Source organism: Phallusia mammillata, chromosome 2 (assembly GCF_965637545.1).
Source record: "Phallusia mammillata chromosome 2, kaPhaMamm4.hap1.1, whole genome shotgun sequence".
In the NCBI taxonomy this organism is placed as follows: Eukaryota; Metazoa; Chordata; class Ascidiacea; order Phlebobranchia; family Ascidiidae; genus Phallusia; species Phallusia mammillata.
This window is the reverse complement of record NC_137253.1, coordinates 25424402-25448925: the sequence shown is the minus strand read 5'-3', so window position 1 is coordinate 25448925 and position 24524 is coordinate 25424402. Positions and strand designations below refer to the sequence as shown.

The 24524-nt window shown below is 38.3% G+C and overlaps 3 protein-coding genes and 1 long non-coding RNA gene across 4 annotated transcripts; 2 read left to right on the top strand and 2 right to left on the bottom strand.

Annotated features, from left to right (window-relative positions):
• The first annotated feature begins 2693 nt into the window (after window positions 1-2693).
• LOC145212711 (soluble guanylate cyclase 88E-like) lies at window positions 2694-8943 on the top strand. The gene is made up of 17 exons (XM_080080948.1): window positions 2694-2873; window positions 2940-3023; window positions 3147-3295; window positions 3937-4128; window positions 4237-4375; window positions 4470-4592; window positions 4679-4766; window positions 4835-4961; window positions 5265-5394; window positions 5460-5606; window positions 5834-5964; window positions 6033-6205; window positions 6561-6763; window positions 7041-7114; window positions 7186-7258; window positions 7363-7435; window positions 8750-8943. Exons 1-17 carry the CDS (start codon window positions 2754-2756, stop codon window positions 8848-8850), a joined length of 2127 nt encoding a protein of 708 aa, XP_079937074.1. The 5' UTR covers window positions 2694-2753; the 3' UTR covers window positions 8851-8943.
• A 362-nt stretch (window positions 8944-9305) lies between these two features.
• Window positions 9306-13200, bottom strand: LOC145212712 (fucose-1-phosphate guanylyltransferase-like). The gene is made up of 6 exons (XM_080080949.1): window positions 13027-13200; window positions 12709-12876; window positions 12239-12375; window positions 12007-12178; window positions 11137-11438; window positions 9306-10825 (listed from the first exon to the last, which is right to left on the bottom strand). The coding sequence occupies exons 1-6, from the start codon at window positions 13085-13087 to the stop codon at window positions 9866-9868; spliced, it is 1800 nt and encodes a 599-aa protein (XP_079937075.1). The 5' UTR covers window positions 13088-13200; the 3' UTR covers window positions 9306-9865.
• A 1526-nt stretch (window positions 13201-14726) lies between these two features.
• On the bottom strand, window positions 14727-15022 carry LOC145212714 (uncharacterized). Its single transcript, XR_013856772.1, has 2 exons — window positions 14883-15022; window positions 14727-14800 (listed from the first exon to the last, which is right to left on the bottom strand). It is a non-coding gene; the product is annotated as an uncharacterized LOC145212714 (long non-coding RNA).
• Window positions 15023-15030: 8 nt separating this feature from the next.
• LOC145212713 (adipocyte plasma membrane-associated protein-like) lies at window positions 15031-22014 on the top strand. Its single transcript, XM_080080950.1, has 6 exons — window positions 15031-17701; window positions 18221-18405; window positions 18691-18918; window positions 19638-19835; window positions 20933-21080; window positions 21532-22014. The coding sequence occupies exons 1-6, from the start codon at window positions 17385-17387 to the stop codon at window positions 21737-21739; spliced, it is 1284 nt and encodes a 427-aa protein (XP_079937076.1). The 5' UTR covers window positions 15031-17384; the 3' UTR covers window positions 21740-22014.
• Window positions 22015-24524: the final 2510 nt, after the last annotated feature.

Here is a 24524-nt window from a genome sequence, read left to right as displayed (position 1 = left end):
AACAGATCAGTTCGTAATCCGTCAAGCACATAGACTGTAGGTGAGATGAAAATCGTAATTTTAGAGCTACGTGCGGCCGTGTGGTTATTTTCGACGGCAATTAGCAGGTTTCAGGCAAAACGAACAACATGAAACCGGCATTTAGGCGGTTGTATTTAAGGAACTGTTATGAGGTCGAAAATCCACCTGCCAAGTTACTGAACTGTTAAAAAACAAATACTTGGGATTCGATATACTTTGAGTTGTCTACATATGGTATAAAAAGCACTTTATCGCTGAGATGTATTGTTCTTCGATTGACTGATCTTAAAACCCAAAGATATAAACAAGATTTGCATGACACCATTTCTGACATAAAAACGAGAAAGGTCGATTTCTGTGTAAAATGACTCTTCGACGGATCGATTTAAAAATCTCCATTAAGTGTCGATATTGACAGCAACCTGACACTTTTTAAACAAAGTAAATTGAAACAAAGGCTGTGAGTCAAGTGCGACCCATTAGCTGTGGGACGAATCGGTTTTAGGGAGATTTCCACGTCCTTGGGATCTGTCTAGCCGGAATTGCATTTACAGGCGAAACCTCTACACCAGAGTGTCTGTCGGAGATACGGGTATTGGGATGGATGATAAGCAAACGACTTGGACTCACTTCAATGAAAAAAAGAACTAAGTAGCCGGATAGACTGGTGGTGATAGTAAGCTATCCTGACGATTTTAGCCTGATTTTTGATAACGAGGAATGACGTTTAACAAATACACCGAACCAATTCACTGACAGAGGCAAAACAACATGGACGTCTTGAAACACGTTATAAAACACTTTCACGAAGACAATCAAAAATAAGTACAATTACACCAAAGTACTACCATTACTCCCACTCACTATAGGCCATGATAGATATCCTTTAGGTATTAAACCTTTACCTTTTGTATTAACGCACATGTCTGTGGGCGCAAATGTACACTTGAAGCAACTCGAAAAGTCTCTGAATTGTTTTAATTTATGGAACCTCATGGTCCGCGAACACATGGTTGGGAATCGTTGATATTCAGAAGCCCGCGCACAGAAGTAGGTTTGGAACTCAAATTCCACAGAACTTCTAGTACGGTCCCAAGATAAAGACATTTTGGCGTAGTCTGAACAAATATAGGTTGATTTTACGAATCCTTGCCAGTTACGGTAACTTGGAGTCCTTTAACTTCAACGCCACTTTTTACCGCCTCAGAACTTTATATTGTCGTGAAGTCGATTTATTTCACCAACGTCATAAGTTGTGTGGATACCGGAAACAGGAATCTGATTTTGTTTGATAACTTAGTCACAGCAAACAGCAAAAAACTTAATCATTCAGCTACAGAAGGCACCAACTTCCAAGGATGGGTTCGGGCTTAAGTTTCAATAAAACGAGCATGATGTAAGCCTCACCGTACACCCAACATATTTTTTTCGCATTTTAACCAACTATATTAGGCCTGATTCTGTTTTTTTAGCAGGGTTCGTGCCGGGTTTCGTGCTTGTACTCTCAGGCCTAATAACTTTGTGTTGGAATGACAGCATGCAAAATATGTAATTGTGTCCAGATTTTAGAAACTCAATATCGGAAAACGCACACCTATTCAAATCATAACGACGCGTGGTAGCCTATTTGATAGTATTTTTTTTTTTTTTTTTTTTTTTTTTTTCACGGGGTTCGAACCCAGGACACTCCCGGGGACGAATCCCGATCAGGTTTTTTATGTCTGTATATGGGTCAAGCTCGCCAGGCCATTCGGCCAAGTTCCTGCCCTATTTGATAGGATTTCACTAATATTCAAATGGGTAACCCATAAACGCCATCTAGCGTGAGCGTAATACAACTGTATTCGATATAACCTGCAGTCTATTGCGAATCTTAAATAATTTGAGTCATTGCAGACTTAGTTTACACATTCTGCTTCACTGGATTCAGAGAAGACATTTGATGAATTGCTGCCAAGAGACTTTTATCTTACTGGCCGTTTTTAACAACATTAATTTTTCATGTAATTTTGATTTATTTAAGTTAAAATTTGATTGGATTTGTATTAACTGTTAGTTTAAGATATAGGCGGAATTTCATTTCAACTTATTTTACCAAAATATCACTCGTTTCAAAGGCTCTGATATGAAGTCTCTAATTATTCAGACACGAACATAACGGGACATATAGGCTAATAAATTAGCTCAGTATGGTATAAAATATTCACCAGCATTTTAAGGGAACAACGTTGATAATAACATTAAAATATCAGTCATAACATTATATATCGTACGAACTATAACTAATCGTTATGTTCCGGCGCAATTCTTTACTTTTCATTGCGCACCGTTTAAGACCCACTTTGTTTGATCTGAAGAAGAATTTGTTTTGTTAGTGCAACAAATTGGGAAATTGTGTGAATAATTTGTTTCCTTTCCAACAACACGAACGCTAATAGAAGATAGTCAGTTGCAGCTGTTTAACGTATTTGAACATCCTGTACGTAAACAATCATCTTATTTCCCTATTGATTAATAGAGTCTACTCAATAACTTGTGTATCAAACGCACGACCGCATCTGCGTAAGACAGATTCAAGTTGTTTTGTTGGCCTGATTTTGACAGGCACCGCCAAAAACAGACATCTATATGTCATATATAAAAAGATGCTTTGATCGAACAAAATATTTTACCTAAACATTTTTTAAGTATTGAGAGCGACAAGTTCGCACAGTTAAAGACTCAACATTGGCATGTACGGTTTGTTACTGGAAAGTATTGTGCACTGCATTCAAAAGGAATGGGGCGAATCGCTATGGTTGCATGTAGCAAGGAAAATAGGAATCGACGGGGTTGGCTTTTCAATACACAAGGTAGGTTTGTTATTTTCCTGTCTTTTTTCGGAATGCCATAATAATGTGACTTATTTTTTTGCCAAGATGTACGACGAGACAATGATGCAAACTATTTCCGAAACCGTTTCAAACGTCGTTAATATTCCGGAGAGCGAAATCATGTTCAAGGTAGTTATAGTTACCTGGTTATAATACAATTTTGCTTTCTTGACAGTCTTATGATTAAAGTAAACTTTTTACAACTGTTCGTTTACCCTAAATACTCAGTTATTTGTTCTGTTTCCTTTGCAGTTCGGGGGTCATTTTGTGACATTTGTTACGAGTTATGGTTACGATCAGATTACAGAAGTGTTGGGCAGAAAGTTGTGTGACTTCATTAACGGTCTTGACAACCTGCACGATTATATCAGCAACCTGTACAAAGATATTAAACCACCCAGGTTAGTAATAGACACATATTTCACTGCTGACAATAAAGGCAAAGCCATGCAGTAGTTCTCAAACTGTGCGTCGCGACGCCCTGGTGCGTCGTTTCAATTTTCCAAGGGCGCCGCAGAATAGTTCTGTTTCGTGGCTTTTTGTGGTTGTATCAATAAACACAACTTTAATAATGAATTTCCTCATTCACTTTTATTTGCTGGTGCGTCGCAAGATTAGAAAACTTTCCAGAGGCGTCGCAACAAAAAAAAGTTTGAGAACCACTGGCTTAAGCTAAAGCGACCAAGCTAATTCAAATAGCATCTTAAAAACACTGACACGTATTCTTTCTGGAAATGAAAGCTAAAGCGATGAACCTTATTCAAATAGAATTTTTAAAATGTCGGCATATGCTGCCTGGTAATAAAGTCAATCTAAAGAGATTAACCTTATTCAAATAGAGTCTTAAAAATACTGGCACCTTTACTTTCTGATAACAAAAGCAAGCCAAAGCGATCAACCTTATTCGAATAGAATCTTAAAAATACTGGCGCATTTTCTTTCTGATAATAAAGCCAAACTAAAGCGATACTTTTGTGAAATGATATTTCTTAAAATGTATTTGTAAAGCATGTCTCTGTATAACTTCATCATTTTTTTTTAGTTTCTACGTGGAAAATGAAGACGAAGAAGGACTGACTTTCCACTACAACACTCCGCGAAATTACGTGGGTTACATTCACTATGTGCGAGGTTTGGTCTACACTGCAGCGGTGCTTTACTACGATCTCCATGACGCCGATGTTCAAATCATCAGCCATGAAGTCCTAGGCGGTGTTCTGCACGGGATAATGAAGTAATGAACCGAATTATACACCAAGATTAGACCTTTTAATTGAAAAATACTTCGTTTAAGAGGTTTGTCACATAAAGCAGCAAACAAACCTGAATTCGTTTTGTTTAGAATAACCTACAAGAATTGCTCCGTTGGAAAGCAAGACCCTTGGATTCCTGCACTTTCCAAACTTCGTTCTATAACTCCAGTTAGCGTCGACAGCGACATCGTCTTTAACTCCTTTCCCTTCTCTATTATTTTTAACGAGGTTTGAAATTTCATATTGTTGTTGCTTAATTTGAATGTGTTCACCGATATATAGGCGCTTGTAATATCTGAAACCTATTGTGGTCGTTTAACAGAAAATGCAAGTATTGACTTGTGGAGCTGGTGTTGTGAAGACCTTTCCGACTTTGCTTGGCAAAAAGATAACCGACTTCTTCGTGCTGACAAAACCAATCGGAATGTGTCTGTCCTGGAACTTTGTAAGTCTTTGGATGTTTAATTCAAAGTGCAAAAAAACTACCACGCAAACGTGACAATGACTTTATTAAGAGTGTGTATTTAACAGATGAAAAATCGTCCGGTCAATGTCCTGGTCGAGATGACGTCAACCGTTGCATTGTGGGTAGAATACGAGGAATATCTTCGCTCGCAAGGTAAGTTAGCCATCATAGGTAGATATATTTGCCAAGTTAATCAAAACTTATTGATTTTGATTGCGTAGAAATCCTTGATCCTGAGCACCCTCCACTTCCACCAAAGCAACGAGACGATTCCGTTTCTCTCAAATTGCGAGGAACAACAGCGTTCCTAGAGAGTTGGAATGCCGTAATATTTATGTGCACACCAATGTAAGTATGTGAGAGAAGTTAGAATCGTTGCCTTTGTTTGAAAATTTCGATCCTGAAACAAATCGTCCATCTAAGCGTTGGCATGTGGTAAACCTTTGGGAGAAAAACAAAATCTGTCTTGTGGTGGCATTCGAACCCATACTGGATCATATCCGTGGCTGGCTGGCAAATGCCTAGTATATTGTGATTTACCAACGGTGTGCCGTTATCGCTGTTAAACGTGAATGCAAGGCGAACTCCGGTGCTAAATACGTTTCCGCATATTTTTCATTTTGTTTGACTATCTATTGGTTTCCGTTTCAGTTTTGATAACATGGACGTGATGAAGGAAGTTGGACTTTACATCAGCGATTTAAGTTTCCAGGATCAACTTCAGATGTTGCTCATGGCTGGGCCACAGCAGTCAGCTGAACTAAAAATCGCACTTGACATGGTGAGCAAAATTTTCTTTCAAATATAAATTCATACAAACAGACTTAAATATGGTTTGGATTCCAGGAACAAGCAAAAACGTCTAAACTGGGTGATACGCTGGTTGACTTGGAAAAGGAAAACAACAAAGCAGATTCCCTTCTGTTTTCCATGATTCCGCAAGAAATAGCGGTTCGTTTAAAGCAGGGAGAAACCGCTGTTAACATAGCTGAGGTAAGATTGTGGTGAAAATGTACTAAGTTCTACACATCTGCTCCCTATGCAAAATCTTTCAAGTTACGACATGTTTTTTTTATAAAATCTTAAACTACGGAACTGATATAACTGAGAATGGAAAATATTTTCCGAGTAACAGAATTAATCAATGGCATTACATGAAATGTATTGGCAATATTTCGTCAAACTGGCATCTTCATGAAACTGACATGTTACGTTTGCAGATGTTCTCTGACGTCACAGTCCTATTTAGTGACGTCGTCGGCTTTACAAACATCTGCACCAGAATCACGCCAATGGAGGTTGTTGCGATTCTAAACGCAATCTACACCGTATACGACACACTGTGTGAAAGGTGAACTTCCTAACTTACAACAAAGTACTTAAGGTTTACCAGGTTGTAACCTCTGAACTTTTTGACAGATATTCGGTGTTTAAAGTCGAGACGATTGGTGACGGTTATATGGCGGTCTCGGGCGCCCCCGTACGGACTCACTTGCACGCTCAGAGAATCTGTGACATGGCCCTTGAGATGCAGATTGGAATAGGACATGTGAAAAACCCGCTAGGAGGAGGATGTATTCCAATCCGAATCGGTAAGCATAAAAAACGTTTCAAGTTTATTTGCATAAGTCAGGCTGGACTTTTCAAGGGGGTCCGGGCTTTAGTTTATATCTAACCGACTTGATTCGGGCCAGATTTAAATTCGTATCGTAATTTTATGTTGATTTATGTAACTTTTGGGCATAAATCGGGTTTGGGCCGTGTTTAGGGCTTGCATTTTCTGGATCGGGTCTCAATTTCGGGCCGGGTTACAATTGGGGTTTGAATGCTTAGGTCTAAGCAAAAAAGTCTTTATCACACTCTCGCTGGGTTACAAAAATACGAATAAAAAATTTATTCGTATCATGCTGGAAACAAATTCAGTCATTTACCATTGTTTCGATATAGGAATTCACTCCGGAGCGGTAGTTGCTGGTGTGGTGGGTCGGAAAATGATCCGTTACTGTTTATTCGGTGACACCGTGAACACTGCGTCGCGTATGGAAAGCACTGGGCGCGCTCGTGAAATTCATGTGAGCAAAGCTGTTCATGATATGCTTGCTCAAAATGACGACTACGTGTTCGAAAGTAGAGGAGTCGTTTATGTGAAGGTGAACTACTAAATAGTTGTGCTGTCTTTTTTTGTCACGGCCCAAAATGTGGAACATTGCATAAAATTTGCAAGATAGATAATTTAATAAAAAACAAAGGACAATATGGTGCCATAGTTTCAATAAGTGGGCCTATAGGCCTAACCTTTTATTTTAATAATTGAAGTCATTATTTCCCTAAAGCGAAATTCATCATGGCATAAAATGTTAAATACATTATGTGACACTGTGTGAAATACTCCGGTCTTTTTCTCTTAATAGCCATTAATATTTGCAGGGCAAAGGGCAAATGAGAACATACTGGTTGAAAGTCAAAAAGGGAAGACAAAACGCCGCAACCACCACCAACGGGTTCGTTACTAGTTCAACTTTTACAAATCGAACAACGTGTTAAATAACAAAATTTGTTGTTTGATTTTTAGTCGCCGTCACCTGGATGAACCAGAAGGACCACCCTTGCCAAATCCTGTGAATACCTCGGCAAACAGCAATGTGGTAAGCTGGTAATGGTTTATTGAAAGATACGCTTATAAAGCAACAAAAAGCTGCAGTGGTGTGACAAGGATGTTGGTCACAAAATGTGGATTTGTTTCTTGCAGAAAAAAGATGTGGATTACAAGTGGGAGGACATCCTGGCCGATAAGGTTTCTTCATGTCACATGGGGGATGAAGGTACTGGGTGACTATTAAACATAGACAGGGTTGCCATACCGTCCTTATTTCCAATATTTGTCCTTATTTGGAAGGACAAGGTCTTAGTAAAATTTAATGTCCTTATATACTAAGAAATGTCCTTGTTTTTCACCTGGGTCCTTATTCTGTCTTATTTTCAACAATAACAAGGAACAAACTTGAAATGGCAGTCAAATCCCTGCTGCATATAAAAGTAAATCTAGACCTGAGCTGTCGTGAGATGCACGAAGTATTTTTACGAACAAAGAGTTGCTGGAAAAGATTGTTTTTGGCAAAAAAATATGGCATATGCTAAGGCATGGCTCGTATTAATGCAAAGATTTGTTTGAAAACGTTTGTTTAGTTTCGTATGAAAATTTATTTTTTCGGTTGTCCTTGTTTTGGGCTCCATGTCGATGGCAACCCTGCATATATGCTACTTTAGTTGTACAAAGTTGATTTGATCTAGAAAATAGTCTATGTCACTGTGCCAGGTCTGCCAGACCCGATACATTGTAGGCTAAATAGGAGTTGTGTCAATACTTCATGCAAGTTTTAATTCGATAGTTTTACCAATATAATGATCAGATCAAAATCGTCCTAAGTAACCACACCTATCCGAAAATCGCCTTAATTAGATCATCAATGAATGTCAAAATTGAGTTTGATATAAACATACTTAAACTCTTTTAGTCGAACGCCAAGCATTTTATCTTAATAATATTCAATGTGGGCAAGCTTGCACTACACATATATTGTAGTAGTCCATACACCCTCCACATTGATCCTTAAAATAGTTGACCAGAGTTCAGGCCGGGATTTTTGGGCCGGGTTCAGGCTTAGGTTCTTCAAAAAAAAAAAAACTTTACACTCTGTGACAGTATTTTTTGAACAAATTTAACTACCGAAGAAGCCAGCTGCTGGGCCTGACCTAATGCCAAACAGCCCAAAAACGTCTTGTCCAAGACCAATTGTCTATTGTGTTTGTTGTCTTGGTCTTTCCTGGTGCTGCAATGTAGGCTATAGGCCTGTCAATCTGTCAAAACTTTTGGACTAAAAGGGCTTCGCAAAAGCAATTCGGGTTCGGGCTTGTGATTTCTTGTTCGGGCCGGGTTCTGGCTCCAATTTTCGCCTGTTTACCACTCTGAGTTAAACGAAACTGTCAATCCAAAGAATTTGCCATTAACAAACTTGTGCCATGTTCAGACCATTTTGGTCGAGCACCGAGCAAAGGAAACGTCCGCGACGAGACCCGACAAAGGGCACTGGGGTTTTGGCTTGATTCGACATATCCCTATTGTTTGTCATCTACAGAAGAAGCCCAAACAGATCGAGACGGAGGTGGAAGTTCCGTCGGAATTCGAGACGAGGAAAGTATTGAAAACTTCGATCCAGACGCCAGCATCTACGCTTGACATCATTAACTCAATGAAGGCATTAAATTTGTTGTCAATTGTTCGTGATGTCCTTTTATGTGTTTGTGGAATAAAGCAACATTGTGAAAAATATACTGTTGTTTATTTTTAAAGTTTTTAATGCCTTCATAATAAAATGTTAGTAAACCCTTATAGTAAGTTATTTGAATGCCGAAATATTACGAACTATTTTGTTTTTGTCACAAAAGGTATCTACTATCAGGCTACTATAGTCAAAAATACTTATTATAGTTCTACGTTATTAATTCGTTGCGATAGGTGCAGTACATTTGACCGCTACATAGGCTACATTAGTCAAATAGGATGGGGCACTATGGTATCAACCTATACAATCTGTGAAATGAAACATTTACACCGGCTTAACCCAGTACCGCAGATTTGCTGGGCTAACGATCGTAAATCGAACCGAAATTAGTCATGAAAAACAACCGAGATTATGGTGGACAACAGTTTATTACAAGTAAACAATGATGTTCGTAGTATAAACGTTTTTGCCATACACACATGCTGTTACGAACGTTTCAAGAAGTGTGATTGACAGCAAACGTTATTGAAGTTAACCGAGGCTAATGCATATACTGAAAGGTTGAACACAATTGCACGGTTAGAAATGCAAATTTGAAGAAACATGTGCAAACTGTAAGGTTGCTATATTAGCATTTCTTTACCTTGGATAAATTTCAAACTAGGTGGTGTTGTAGGATACAAAATATGTAGTTATTGGATCACTGCCATAAGAGGAATATTGGTTATAGGCTACACATTACGCCTCGCAGCAATAGCTTATTCATTGGTAGGAGACAGTATCGCATTTTACTTAATTTATTTAATATCCTAAGATTACATATTTTTTTTCACATACCAACATCAGGATGTGTCGTTTTTACCTTAAAGTTACAACTTTGTGATGAATGCGTTTGTGTTGGGGATAGGCTATACAGGTTAACCGAACTACGATAGTAATAAAAACAAAAAGTAGGAAAAAAGTACTGCATCATGAAGAGTATAATGAAGATAGTGCGCTTTGGTCATGTCGAGTTGCCTGGATCTGACTCTTCAACTTGCTTCGAAACTCGAGCATACGGTCGACATTCTTACATAGCAATATATCTGCCATGGAGTACAGGACTTGGTCAGGCTTTTCACTTAACTTGCATTTAGCGCCAATGCCGCGGTTCTTCAGAATTACATTAAGACGCTGACATGCCCGAGACGAGGACTTCTCCATGGTGGGAAATGCAGGAAAGATCTTTGCATGCCACAAACTTACCTTATCGTCTTTAGCGTTGTCAGGAAAAGCTCTACTTGCGTCGCTAAAGCTGTTTTCCAACAAATTACCGTAATACTTAATCTCAGAAAGAGCATTATCCCACAAAGCAGACGCCTTCATGTTATCGGCTATTCCGAAAGCGATAGTGACAAACTGTAGTTCTCCAGCATGATGAGAGTTTATCGCCACTGTGTGAAGAATAGTGTCCGGCGGGACGCTTGTGTTGGGTAACAGCGAGCAACTGCTAACAATGCTATTTGCGCCTATAGCGGTAAACTCGCGCAAGTAGCAGTACTCGAGGGTGGAGCCCTCGCCTATACTCACGCACGGCAGTATAACCGAAGCCATTAGCCGTGGTGGGTTCTCGACTAAAGGTTTGTCACCAGCTGGTGTATACTTGTAAGGCAAACCCGCGCAATGCGAAACGAGTTCGGAGTCGGTAATTTCCGACAAAACTCTTTCCTTGGTCATTACGTCGAGATATTCTCTGGACGTCCCGAAATGGTAGAAATGCGATGACACGTCACTAGTTTCTCCCACACGGGGTATTAGCGCCACCACGTGTAAGGTTGTCCCACGCAATGTGTCGAAAACTTTGCGACGCAAATAGAGAAGGGACGAGGTTTCGCGTACCACATTCGCTGTATTGGTAATGTAAGAATCGTCTGAATCAGTGCCAAGCGCCTAGAAAGATGACAAAGACAAAAAAAGTAAACTTTCTAGTTATGTAACAAAGGCAGCTTTGAAGGCTAGTGCAAAGATCACCAACCCATTTCAATGCAATTTTTTTGATGACTAATATTCTGTGGATTACTTTAAGACTAGACAACATAAAAGTATCGTGACGACACGTTGAGCCATTAAAATCTAGTAAAAGCCCAAAAGGCAAGAACTTGTAGGTAGCAAAACCATACTAAATTTAGGTTGAAAATGCAACAAAAAACATATTCAAGCAGTAAAACACATAACCTTTACCAACCAAACATTCACATTACCTGTAGAAAATCTCCATAAGCGTCAATCTCACAGGTAAGTGGTTTGTTATCAGAGTAGAATTTCAGTAGCTTTCGACAAACATCAGGTGCCATGTAAAATGCACTGTCAGTTATTACAATGTCTTCGCCCAGTGCTGTTTTTTGTACACAACCATTAGTGGCATACATCTTCTTGGCTGAAGGTTTGTGAAGAAATTGTTTGCATTCAGCAGTGATTGAACCACTGTGCAAAGAGTTAAGCAAATAAACACCATGTGTTGTGCCTATTTCAATTGATGATGGGTGGCCAAGGCCTGTAATACCTAAAAACAATTGCATGCATAAAGAATATATATGATGTAGAACAGTGGTTCCCAACCAGGGTCCATGGCCCCCAGGGGGCCATGAGCTGTGTTCCGGGGGGTCACAGGCGTAGATTCACAAGAAACACCCACTAAAAGTCATTTTCACTTTAACTTTATTCCCGAATTTAATGGACTATTTCACATACTATTTGTTTATAGTGAGGTTTATCACACTCTTTTACTCTATTAGACCTGTTTAAGGCCAAAATTAATACCGCATTCCAACGCGAGATTGGTATCTACATTTTAAGGGGGCCACAGGTCCTACATGGTAACTTGAAGGGGGCCACAAGGCCAAAAAGTTACTTTAAGGGGGCCATGGTCCACGAAAGGTTGGGAACCACTGATGTAGAATATGACAGTAAAAAAACACAAATTTAAGCATGGCTCATTTAAAATCCTTCAACAAACTGAAGAACTTTATTGAAATGACAAAACAACCACCATTCCATTTTTAGTTTAGTTCAACAGACTTAATCATAAACAAGCAGGGAACATTATATTAATTAGTGCACAGTTAAACTACCTGAGGGGTGAAACTTCCAAGGTTTACCCAAGTCATTGTAAACTTCCACAGTGTCAGCACAACACACAAATACACCTCCAGATTCAATTTTGCCTGGAAAGTCAATGTAGGAGGCTAGTTTTAGTTCAAGCATTTGCAAAATAGGTTCCCTTGTTGGAAACGCAGTGAACACCTAAATGCAGTACAATAAAATTTCAGCACTTTTCTAAATGACCTAAACAAGTAAAAATACCTTTCCAAGGACACTTGCAGTTGGAAGACGTTGACTGTATCCACCAGCATGAATAACAATCGTTTTCATTTTGTAAACTGACTCACCATATTTAGAGTAAAGTTCTTCCAAAACCAACATAGTTGCCCCACCATTTCCTACATAAAAACTCGTAGATAAACCAGCTGTACCAAATAATTTGTAAACTGACATGATTGTGTTTAGAATGACAACATTTCTGTTAAAAAACATGATTCACAAGATAGTAGTCAAATTTAAAATATGTTAGGTTGGCAACAAACTAGCAAAAGCAAACTAATTGCACAAATAACATATTTTACACAAACACCCATATATTTTACTGAAGATTTTCAGCACAATTGATTTTTTCCAAGACATTAGGCTTCTAAAAATAGCTGTTGGGGGTTTTAATAAAGAGTAAAAAAATGATTTAGTAATAGTCAAGAATGTAGGTAATGTTAGTTTCTTACCTATTTTGTAGCCTGGTGGATCACAAATAACCAAATACGAAGAAAAAGTAGGAAGTTCTTTACTTTTTAGCTTTTGTTCAATTTGCTTTTGAAATGCATTTTTCTGTGGCTCATCGGCGGCAGTTACAACAACAACGTCCCAAAATGTATGATTTGTTTCTTTTTTGCCTGCATTTACAAACATGTCATATCCATGCAAAGTGAAGTTAACTCAAGCATTTTATTATATCCAATTGATTTTTTTTGAAAAATACTGCAGTATACTCCTATAAGACGGATGTTTTACTGGACAAAAGACATCACAAATTCTGTTCTTACCCCGAATGTTATCAAATCTTCTTAGCCGCTGTCTTGTTTCACCCTTGCTTTCAAATATCATGTTTGGTTGTTATCATAACAGTAGTAAGCAGGCCTCAAAATGTTTTAGTACGGTTAAAATGGTAAAACATGGCTTGTCAGGCTTGACATCCTTTTTGACAAGCGGCATCCAAAATCCACGGTAAGCACTTAATGTAAAGCGGCAGGTCCTGAGTTACGGTTGATACACAAAAATAACAATCAAAATGAAAGGCGCTTATGACGTCATAACCACACTCCCGCATTACTTGTTTAAGCTATTTGCCACTTGTTACACAGGGTAAATGATGCGGTATAAACCTTTTTTGCTATATGTTTCAATATTTTTATTGATTTTTTTAAATAAAAAGTTAGTATTTAGATGTAAAACAAGGATAAATGAAAAAGATGGTCGCTGTCAGACATTAAAGTTGCATAATTAGGTTTTTGAGTGTTTGACATCATACAAAATATTATTTTAATTAGGACCAATGTTGGTTCATTGCTACAATCCAAATTTCTATTCTTATACCCAATGTGGAGTTAATCCAGTAAAATTGCACACAGCATTTTTTGCATTTTGGCTGCATAAAATGTTAATGTTTGCTATCGCTTGTTTGAGCTTTTTCCTGGTCACTTCTAACTTGTATAGCAATGTTACAAAAAAAAACTGTTGCATTATTTTTATTTTGCAGCAAAGTAAAATGCAGTACATAGTTGTTAAAAACATCATACACAAATTTAAATTACAGTATAAAACACAGCAGAACGAAACTCGTAAAAGATAAAATAATGTCTTTCATTTTGCAAATGAGAACATTTGTTCTCCAGGGATGCTAAAGGGATACTACCACATGCAATCTATTTTGCAATTTACTGTTGGCTAAACACAATTAAAGAACATAATTATGCAGAAAGTTTGAAAATTCATTTTCATTGTTGCTTTACTTTTGAAGTTGGTTTTAAATTTCTCAATTAATATGATGTTGTAGTCTTATAATAGTAGTAAAAATTTGTAGATTGTTTATACTTTTGTTAAGCTTTCTCTTTTTTTTCTACAATTCACCATAGTATGCCTGTCATAAAATGTTTAGTTGGGTTGGCTTGTACAGATATTTTTAGTTTGGGTAAAATAGTGGTAGAGCTAGAGCATATTTGCACCTCTTGGGTCACATGCAAACAGCAAGCATCCTGACAATGACAAAAAAGAAAGGAAACATTTCAAAGTAAAACTGATGTAAAATACTGCAAAGTTTGACTGGAACTGTACTTGTCACACTTTTATCCCGTAACTTGTGTATTTGGAGCAACTTGGAGGTTTATCTGAATTGCCGGAATTTTTCAATTTGGGAGGTTTTTGTTTAAAAGTAACAAGTTTGGTTTTCAAAACCATATAATAAAGCCGATTTTAGATGTCCTTTATCACTGACTTTGCTGGTGTTTGGCAAAAGTGCTTTTCCTTGTGAAGATTTGATAAGTTTTGGCTATGACAGTTCTGTTGGTTGGCATCCAGCAGGTATATGAGATAAAAGATTGATCATTAATAGAAAGTATCTGTTCTCCCAGTAAATCTCTTATTTATTTATCTAAAACAAAAGTAAAAAATAGGTAGTGGCATGTATTATTAGGAATTAGGATATGAGAGACATGAATTAGCTTTTATGAAATTGGGCCATACACAAACTTACCACAAGTATGATGACATAGTTGGCGCAGAAGTCATAGGACACAACAGGTTTGTTTAACAGCAGCGCTCCTGTATGTACAGATAAGTCTTAAAATAAACATCTTTACTTAAAAATGATGCAATAATCACAAAATGATTACTTGTTACTTACCACTAGCAGGCTACAACTTAAAATCGTAGAATCGACTACTGTACGGTATAATTAGGCGTATCACAGCATTTAACAAAATGGACTGCGACGTTTTAAGCCTAAAAAGCGAAAACCCCTTGCAAAAAGGATTTGCTGACTTTTTAAAAATAACTTACCGGCCGTTGCAACACATTTACCTCTAATTTGCTACAGCGAATAACCTCGATAGGGGTCACGCACAAAAAGGACGGTGTCTTTTAACTCAGCTAATTGACTATTTTCGCTTAATCACTAGTTTAAGAGTTTACGTGGGCTTAAAGCACCATTTTTAGTATTTCGCGCCAAATTCGCTAATTTCTTCTTGACAACGGTAACTCAGGACCTGCCGCTTTACATTAAGTGCTTACCAAAATCCACAGTTGTTTGGTTATTCAGACTTCGGTGTTAACCGATCCGTGACGATATACATGAGAAATTTGTCGCATGTCGCTTTCGTTGTTTGATTTAGTTCATTACCATTTGGAGAGTTTTTTAAAAACATTTATTCCTTGGTAATGTGGTTTAATTTTTAGCTGCGAGGGCAGAGGATGAGCCCGTGGTGTCAGCATAACCCATAGAGACGTTGTTTTACCCACATACGATACAAATCAATCAATTTAACAAATAAAAAGTTAAATTTTACCAGATACCTCTTGTCAATGACATATCTGCTATCTTTCAATGGTCAGGTTTTTCGTCCGAGTTTTATTGACGCTTGCAGCCAAATTAGTAGGATTAGCAAGTGTGCGCCAAACGCTCTTTACACAACCCAGTAAATTTCGTCTGCAAACATACAACGTATCGATACGGATGGCGACGTAATAAACAGTTAACAGGCTACTGATTGACAAATCGTGTAACCAAGTCAATAGATAAAGAAATAAATCAATCTGGACCGTATTTTAGCTACCACTTGATTGAATATTATTAGATCATTAGATGTACCTTTGTTTCTAAAAACAGTGGTATATAAAAGAAAAATATGGAGACACTTGATAAACCGTTGCCACCCTGTCGTACCATTTAAAGACCCTTTTTCCATGACATAACCAACTCGAAGCAAGGCCAAAACTATTTGCTACATTCATGTTTCGGAAGCCACTAAAAATTTGTTGTTTTTTAATTTTGGGGTAATAACCAAACGTTGTTAACATATAGTTATGTGGTTTACTTAAGCTGTATAGATAAAGGCTAAAGCGATAGCAACCCGTCGCCTGTTTCAGCCCACGCCGCTTACACAAAAGCATTAGCATTGAAATTACATTGGTGGGTTTAGGGGTCAGTTTTATGCAAATGTTCTTAAGTATCCTGTTGCGAGATACAATGCTAATGTCACCACACGCCGAGTAACTAAATGCAAAATAAACTTCAATGAACATCCGGTTAAAACCGGTAAAAAATAAGCAGTCTGTTAATTCACGACTGCTTGTAAGGGTTCCGCACAAGTACACCAGTAAGCACACGTTATGCATCGATGTAACCAGTACCAAGTGGCGGAATGCGCAGTTTAACAAATCAAATATTTGCTCACCGGTAGACTTCTGTGCAGTGGCGTAACCAAGGGGGGTTGGGGGTCCGGACCCCCCCCTTTTCAAAAATTTTGTGGGTAAATTAAATAGGCTCAAATCGTTCGGTTACGGTTGCGTGATAACAGGGAGTCGTCATCTCAAAATCGTGAGCTTCCAATCTCTTGTATTCGCTTGTTATCTAATCGCCAATTGTGACGTAACAAGGGTTTAACAAGGAGTTTTATGCGCTAACAAGCAGAAAGTTACGTTCCGGTTAGAACGCTGGTTTTAATTGGTTTTTGTTAGTGTTAAATGTACTAAATGCAACTGTTTTTGCAGTAAAAGAATGTAAACTGAGTAAAAATGGTTAAAAACGTTTAATGTTGTATTGTTTCTGTTAACTTTGTTAATAATAAAATAACTTAACAGTTTCGACCTGACAAACACGTATTAGTTTGCCCCACACAGGTAAACGTAATTTGTTACTCGCCAGGCACAATTTTTGCCTTCTGCAGTTACCAACTTTAGTGCGTCCGTTACATTGCGCAACTTATCAGTAGGATTGCCGCTTCAGAAAGGCGTTCAGTTCTTTAGAAATTGCTGCCCGTTTTTTTAAGCAACGATTTTGATTGCCTGACTGCAGTTTTGCTGAGTAAGCTAAATAGCAGCGGCGGGATTAGAAAACTACAAAGCTTTTGCTAAAATAATTTGTCGTTCTGTCAATTGGACAGGTAGAGAAACCGCCGAAAGTTGGGCCGGGTTTCGGTTTTGGGCCTGCTTACAATTTTGGACAAAGCGTTTTGCCGCTTAACGCGTCGTTTTTACGTATAATGACGTCATTAGGGAATTTCCCAAAATAAAACGTTGGACCCCCCCCTTTAAAAATTTCTGGATACGCCCCTGCTTCGGTGCATAAGGTAAAACCGTTCTCCATCACTGATCGCGAGTGCTGAGTTTTGTTCAGTTGAGGTGTCGCATGACATTAGGTGTTAAACGACCTTCCGCATATCCTAGCTCAAAGACAGTCATGCCTAAGCCCAGGCAAAGGAACAGAAGACAACAGGATTCAACACAAAGACCTGCTGAGAAACTGACAAAAGTACAGAGCAAGCCTGTGGAAAAGACTCAGTATTCAAGCCGAATATGTGGTGTGCTGTTTGTGGGACTGCTAGCTTTGCTCGGAGGTGTCGCCGGGTTGGGCTATTATAGATCCCCAATAACTGCCCTTGCTATTGCCGATATTGCACCGGTGATTGAGTTTGAACGAAATACCAAGCTTACCGACGGAGAAATGTAAGAACTTCATATAAAGTTACAATCAGTGGTGGGATGCACCTGGTTCGCACCGGTTCTATAGAACCGTCTCACGGAATTTTGTGAGATCAGTGAACCGGTTAGCATGACTGGTTACTGTCAATGGACTTTTTGTAACAGAACCGGCTGAAAAATGTGACTTTTGTCATAGAACCGGCTGACAAAAAAAATTGAATCCTACCACTGGTTAAAATTGTTACAAAGTATATGAAGTATCGTTATCTGTGTAGGCTACTATAAGGATATGAACTTAACCATTAGTTTGCAATATCCGTTTTAATTACTCACGAGTTATGGCACATTGTTTGATTCAGCGAATCCGTATAGCCTGTATTGCATTGTGATAAAACAGTACGGTCGTTAATGCAACATTCAGCACCTGTTGACTGTGTCATTGCCGAAAGGTTTGATAAGCAAGCATTTCACCATTATGGGCCAATATACTTCGCGACAAACTCACTACATTTGGTGTGTTTAGTGTATTGGGTTTTTCAACAGAAACAAAAACTTTGTGGGGCCAGAATCAATAGAAGAGGACATTAAAGGAAACCTGTACACAGGCCTAAGCGACGGTCGGATTGTTCGAATCGAGCCTTCCGGAGATGGGCGAATCGGTTTTGGAAAGAGCACAACGATTGCTGAGTTAAAATTGCAAGGAAAAAGAAACCACGGAAGACCTTTGGGTGAGATAGGACACATTCGACGCTTAAGATATACCTAAAAAGCGGTATTCGCGTCAAGATCCGTTCTACTGCTTTCGTATTCTAAGATTTTTTACATTATTACTAAGTTTAATTTTCATTTGGCTTTGCATATACAAGGTCAAATGGTTTGCGCATAGAGTATTGTACAGACGTTTTTGGTAGCCTAAAGAATTGATCAAAGATCTTTTGCCTGGTTTAAACAACACACGCATACCACTGTTTGTTTTTTGCCTTGTTTAAACAACACGTGTAGCACTGTTTAAGGTGTGCGGCTACTCGGAGATACCTTGTACGTGGTGGACGCCTATTCCGGGTTATACAAGCTTAATGTGAAAACATCAAAACTTTCCAAACTGGTTGGTCTAGAAGACGCAAGTCCTCCCATGAAATTTCCGGATGACCTCAGCGTGACAGCAGACGAACGGAAGATTTATTTCTCGGACGCCTCGGCGAAATATTCCATTGATGAGCTGATGCCATTGGCTTTATCAGGTGAACTTTGTACATTATTGCTGACAGGAATGCCTAAGAGTGTGTGTGCAAATCTTAGTGCAATTCAGAGTTGTTGGGCCTGAAATTGGAGCCCGAACCCCAAAATACAAACCCGAAACCCGTCCGAACCTGAATCGTTTTTGAGAAGCCCGTTTAGGCCCGAAAGTTTGATTGACAGGCGTATACATTAAAGCCCCAGAAAGACCAAGACAACCAACAACACAGACAATTGGTCTTAAACAAGGCGTTTTGGGTTGTTTGACATTAGGTCAGGTCCAAGAACTGGCTACTTATATAGTTAGTTAAATTTATTTTGAAAAATACTGACACAGAGTGTAAAGTGTTAAGCGCGAATCAAGTCCGTTTTTTAAGAAACCCAAGCCCAAACCCAGCCCGACTTACAACTCTGTTGCAATTTAAAAAAAAATGGATCACCACTTCACCAAAGAAAGGTTTTTACACATGGATCGTTGATTTACTCCCTGTCGATCCAAAATGCCATTGAATGTTGCTATGACTGGCTACGTCTACAAACACTGTCTCGAGTCAGTTCAAGCTATGAACGGGTAACTTACCCCTAACAGTAGCCTTTGATTGAATTTTAGCCTATATCTGATCGAAGTTGATTTAAAATGTTTTGACACAATAGTCCGTACCGGATCGAAGTATAACTGCAAACCTGTGCCTGATTTTAAAGTTCGTTGTTTTGTGCTTAACAGGTCTTTGTGATTCCCGAATACTCGAATACGACACGAAAACTAAGTCATTGAAGGTGGTGATATCGGGCCTGTGTTTTGCCAACGGAGTTCAGCTGAGCAGCGATGAGAAACAGCTTATTGTGACGGAGACATTAGGTCATAAAGTGTTGTTTTATGATGTAGCAACGTGGAAAAGAACAAAACTTGTCAGGTTACCCGGTAAGTTGGATATCAAGTATTGAAAAATCAATGTGATAATCTACACTAGGTGCAACTACCTGTCTATGTCGTACCTAATATGCAGTTCGTAGAGCACAGTTTCTCCTTGAGGTTTTGGTGAAACTGTAGCAATAGAGTTTGAAAGTAGTGATGCACCGAAGTTTCGGTTGGCCGAAACCGCTGTTTTCCAAACTTTTTTATTGCATGGAATTGAGGCCTTAAAATTTCATTTACGCCCATACGAAACATCATTAATTAACTTTTTGTTGTATCTATGAAATACCAGCCACGTTGTCTGCAAAATATTAGATGTTTAGCAAAGTTTACCCATTGTGAAAGTGATTTTAGTTTGTCAAAATTGAGTTCACTCGCATCAACAACACAAGGTTCAGTCGTGGCCGAATATTCGGTTTCGGCCCGAACCTTTTTAGCAGTGTTTCATACCGGAACGGAACGAAACGAAATAACGTTATTCGTTCTGAGCAAATTATTTATTTCGTTATTTCGTTCTGGACCGATATTTTCATTTCGTTCCGGTCTGACCGAAATAAATTTATAACGGTATTTTTCGGTATTTCGGTCTTAACAAACGAACATTTGTTTGTGGTCTTGCAACACACAATAATTATTGTCGGTAGTTGTTACGTCACATAACATTTGTCAATGATGGTCAAACGGATGTAAATTGTAGGAGCTTCAATTTTTATTATAGCCTAACGGCGCGAAATTTTTGAGCAATTGTATCACGTCAAATGTCCAGAACGAAATACCGGAATAAAATTTAACGGTATTTCGTTCCGTTCCGGTATTTTGAATATTTTTTATTTCGGTATTTCGTTCCGGTATTTGAGCCAAAAAATATTTATTTCGTTCCGGTATAACGTTCCGTTCCGTTCCGGTATGAAACACTGCTTTTTAGGCGGGTTCGGTGCATCACTATTTGAAAGCACACCCGATTTATGAACACTGTGTAACTTTTAACACAGTCCAAATATATTTTAATGAGTTTAGACAACTAATCACATCTGGCAGCGGTAGTGTCCCCTATCATATTTCCAAATTGTCTGTATTAAATTTTTATATTTGTTTATGGAAAGCTATGCCGGACAACATCCGACCATCAAGTAAAGGGACTTACTGGATCGCTCTAACAAATCCAAGGGATGGAATGAAAATTGTGATGGACAAGTACCCGGTGTTGCGTCAAATTATAGCAGGAACGTTCAGCTCCAAACAATTGGAAAAGTAAGTCTTACCCCAAGTCCACTCACAGCGTATAGCGTCAAAAAGTGCAAACATTAAAGGAACATTGGGGTAGCCAGGGAGGGGACATGGCCCATCTTAACTTTTAAGTTGTGTATTGATAAACTTTAATTAGGTGTGGTTTCGTATCTCATCATGACTAATCATCACAGAACTCTACAAAAACTGCAAAAAATGACTGTTGTCACAGAGTTGTAAGTTGAAGTCAAAATCCATTTATATTCATAAAGACATGAAATAAGTAAATAAAGCTTTCGGTGGTCCCTTCGAACAAAAATTACGTGTTTGGTGAAAACAAGCATGGCCGTAGCAAAAACCTGCTGTTGGACAATAATTATTTGGCCTCTCTCAAAATTTTCGGTTGCCTATGCCACTGACCCCGAACACATAAGCAAAAGCTATTTTGACAACATTTTTTGCTTTTATTGCGCAGAGTTATATCGCCATTTTGCATAGTCATGGAAATGGACGAAAACGGTGAAATACTACAAACCCTTCAAGACCCGACCAGCAAACTTGCGATAGGCATTTCACAAGTTACTGAACTCAGCGACGGGAGGCTGGCTCTTGGAACTTACATCGCACCTCAGTTGGTTTTTCTTAATCCGAGAGACAGCAAGCCAATCGGATCTAAGCCGTAATTTATAATTTATGGTATTATGGTGCATTCGTTATTTATGGTGATACGACGTTTCTGTATTTTAAGATTTAACCTCAAGAGATACATTTGTCCACAAGTGCTTTTGGCCATCATTGAAAGTAATTTGTTGTTATTATAGCTGTTTTGTAGGTTAGCAATTGTGTACTTGTTTATGCGAAACAGAACGTACTTAGAAATAACGATATCATGTCGATATAAAGTGGTTTAAGTAATTTGATCTCCGAAATAAAAATGTTTTGCTCAGTTGCAATTTTGGCGCAAATATTCTTATCAAGGAATTTAAAATACAAAAATATAGCTAAAATATCAACATTAACATGAAGGAGATATCAACTATTCCAGTAACACCGACAGTTAGTTTGCAACGCGCCGCATTTCATTAAACAGAAGAGCTTTATGGCAACACCACACAAATGAAAAACATGTATATAACTTTACTACCGACAATTCAAGGCTTAGTTCCAGTCATTCCAACTCTAGTTATACTTGATACTGAGGATTATATGGCGGTTGTTGAGAGTACGTGGTGGGTTGTGATTGGTTGGTTACTCCATGCATTACTTGGGGATATATATTGGCCACTGGCTGCTGCGAGGCCTCTGTAATTAATTAGGTAAGTTTTTTACGCTGAACATTTAGAACTAAAACTTATTACAAAAATTTCAGAGATGAACAGAAAAATAACGTGTACCTTGTATTGGCATAGGCTGCATCTGCATTGGCTGTTGTATTATTATACGACCCTGTTGGTCTGCACCCTGTAAAAACACCACTTTTAAATACAGAAACAATGTACCAGCTCTCGACGACAGAGTACAGATTGTCGGCTTACAGATTAATTTATGAGTCACAATGTGCTAATCAGTGATATTTTAATTTCTTAGAAAAAATATTATATATAACAGCTGTTTTTCGCCTTACCCCAGGGTTGTCCAAAATACGGCCCATGAGCCAAATGCGGCCCCGGCGGCATTTTGGATGACCCGCGGCTGTTGTTTCAACATGTGTTGCATGTGTATTGCCCGCAACAGTTTGGATTGGGATTTTGGGTTGTGGCCATTGGCGACTTCACGCAAAAGCTTTTCATAAATCTTTATTTACCGATAAAAAGAAAGTATGTATAGTGCTGACGCAACAAAACCCGATGACACTGAGCACATTTTTCTTTCAAACGTAGTAGAAAACACACGATATGACTTTGGAAAACAAAACCACATTTTAACAGCTGTATATTGGTCTTGGTGTTCTAATTCTCCGGTTTAAAACATTGCAAAACATGTTGCCCCGTGGGCGTCTTTACCTGGGTTAAATTCGCCCTCATTAAAAAAAGTTTGGACACCCCTGCCTTAACCTAACAACTATAATAGTGAGAAAGACAAAACTGTGAATTACACTTACCTGATAGCCGGCGCCACAACATCCATACGTCTGACAAACCACATGACCTGAAGCAATCGCACTAACCAGGCAAAAGATTGATGAACCAATGCTAATGAACATGATGGCCAACTCAATTGCAGCACCAGCTTCAAACTGCAGAAAAAAACTTGTTTAAAAACAATACGCGATTGTCCCATGTCATTCAATATAATGCATCAAGTCATTCAATACATACCGACTGAAAAGCGTAACCAAAGAAAAATATCAACGATATTATTACGGCGAGTGGCGAGAAAGCTGCTCCGATAATAGAAAAGGCGAATAGCGTGGTGACCTGGTCAGAAAAATTTAGTCAATCAGCAAAATTGCAAAACGGATATAGTTAAATTAAACACACCAAGCCACTGGAAACCTTCTTTTTGGTGCCGTATGCTGTACCTAAAGCTCCAGACACAAGAACCTGAAATAAACATATCTAACGTGTGACAAACGATATCAGTAAATCAAGCCAGCTTCAATTTGAGGCACTTAAAAAATTAAAAACAAAGTCTAGAAGTGGAGATTAATGTTAAAAAGTAGATATCTTTGTCAAAAACTAATCTGCCAAAGCAAATTTTGAACAAAATAGTACCAAAATGGTTTCATATTTTGATTCGTCCAAACCTTTTGAATAAAAGTTGAATTCCAAGTAGACATTGTAAACACTATGTCGGGAAATGTGAGTCTATTTTTTACGTGATTTAAAGATAAAAAAGTACCTTTTCTTACCCACACACCACACCATATTCCTTCACCACACCCTGTAACATATGACTGGCGTACATAGGGATAATAATCCTGATTGGAGTCATAATAGTCGGACATATTTTGAGGCTGAGCTGGCATATGCTAAAAGTGAAATATAAAAGCAGTTTTAATTCCCATTTTTATATTGAGGGTAAACATACATACGGCATAATCATATGCACCAACTGTAGATTCATTATGCATGTGCATGCGGTAGTCTCTGTTTTGCATGTAATATATTTCCCGCTGCATTTTTTCCTTTTCGTACGCAGCGTTCCAACTTGCGATGTAAATCAGCAAGGTCATAGACAAAACCATGCATATTAAACCGCTAATCACTTCAATAATCTGCAAACACGTTATCGTTGGAGTTAATATTTCAAATAAATCAACTGCAATGATTCTACTGGTCAAGATTTTGTATCAACTATGTCTTTTCTAGCTTTTTATTATTTTTTATATGAACTGACATTGCTTAACCATAAACTAATAAGCTAAAAATGAGCACTACAGTACAGCAGATACAGTTTGAAATCTTTTAGCAGTAAGCTAACCCACCCCAATAGTCAACAATGTTATTTTGCAGTGACGACTTTCGT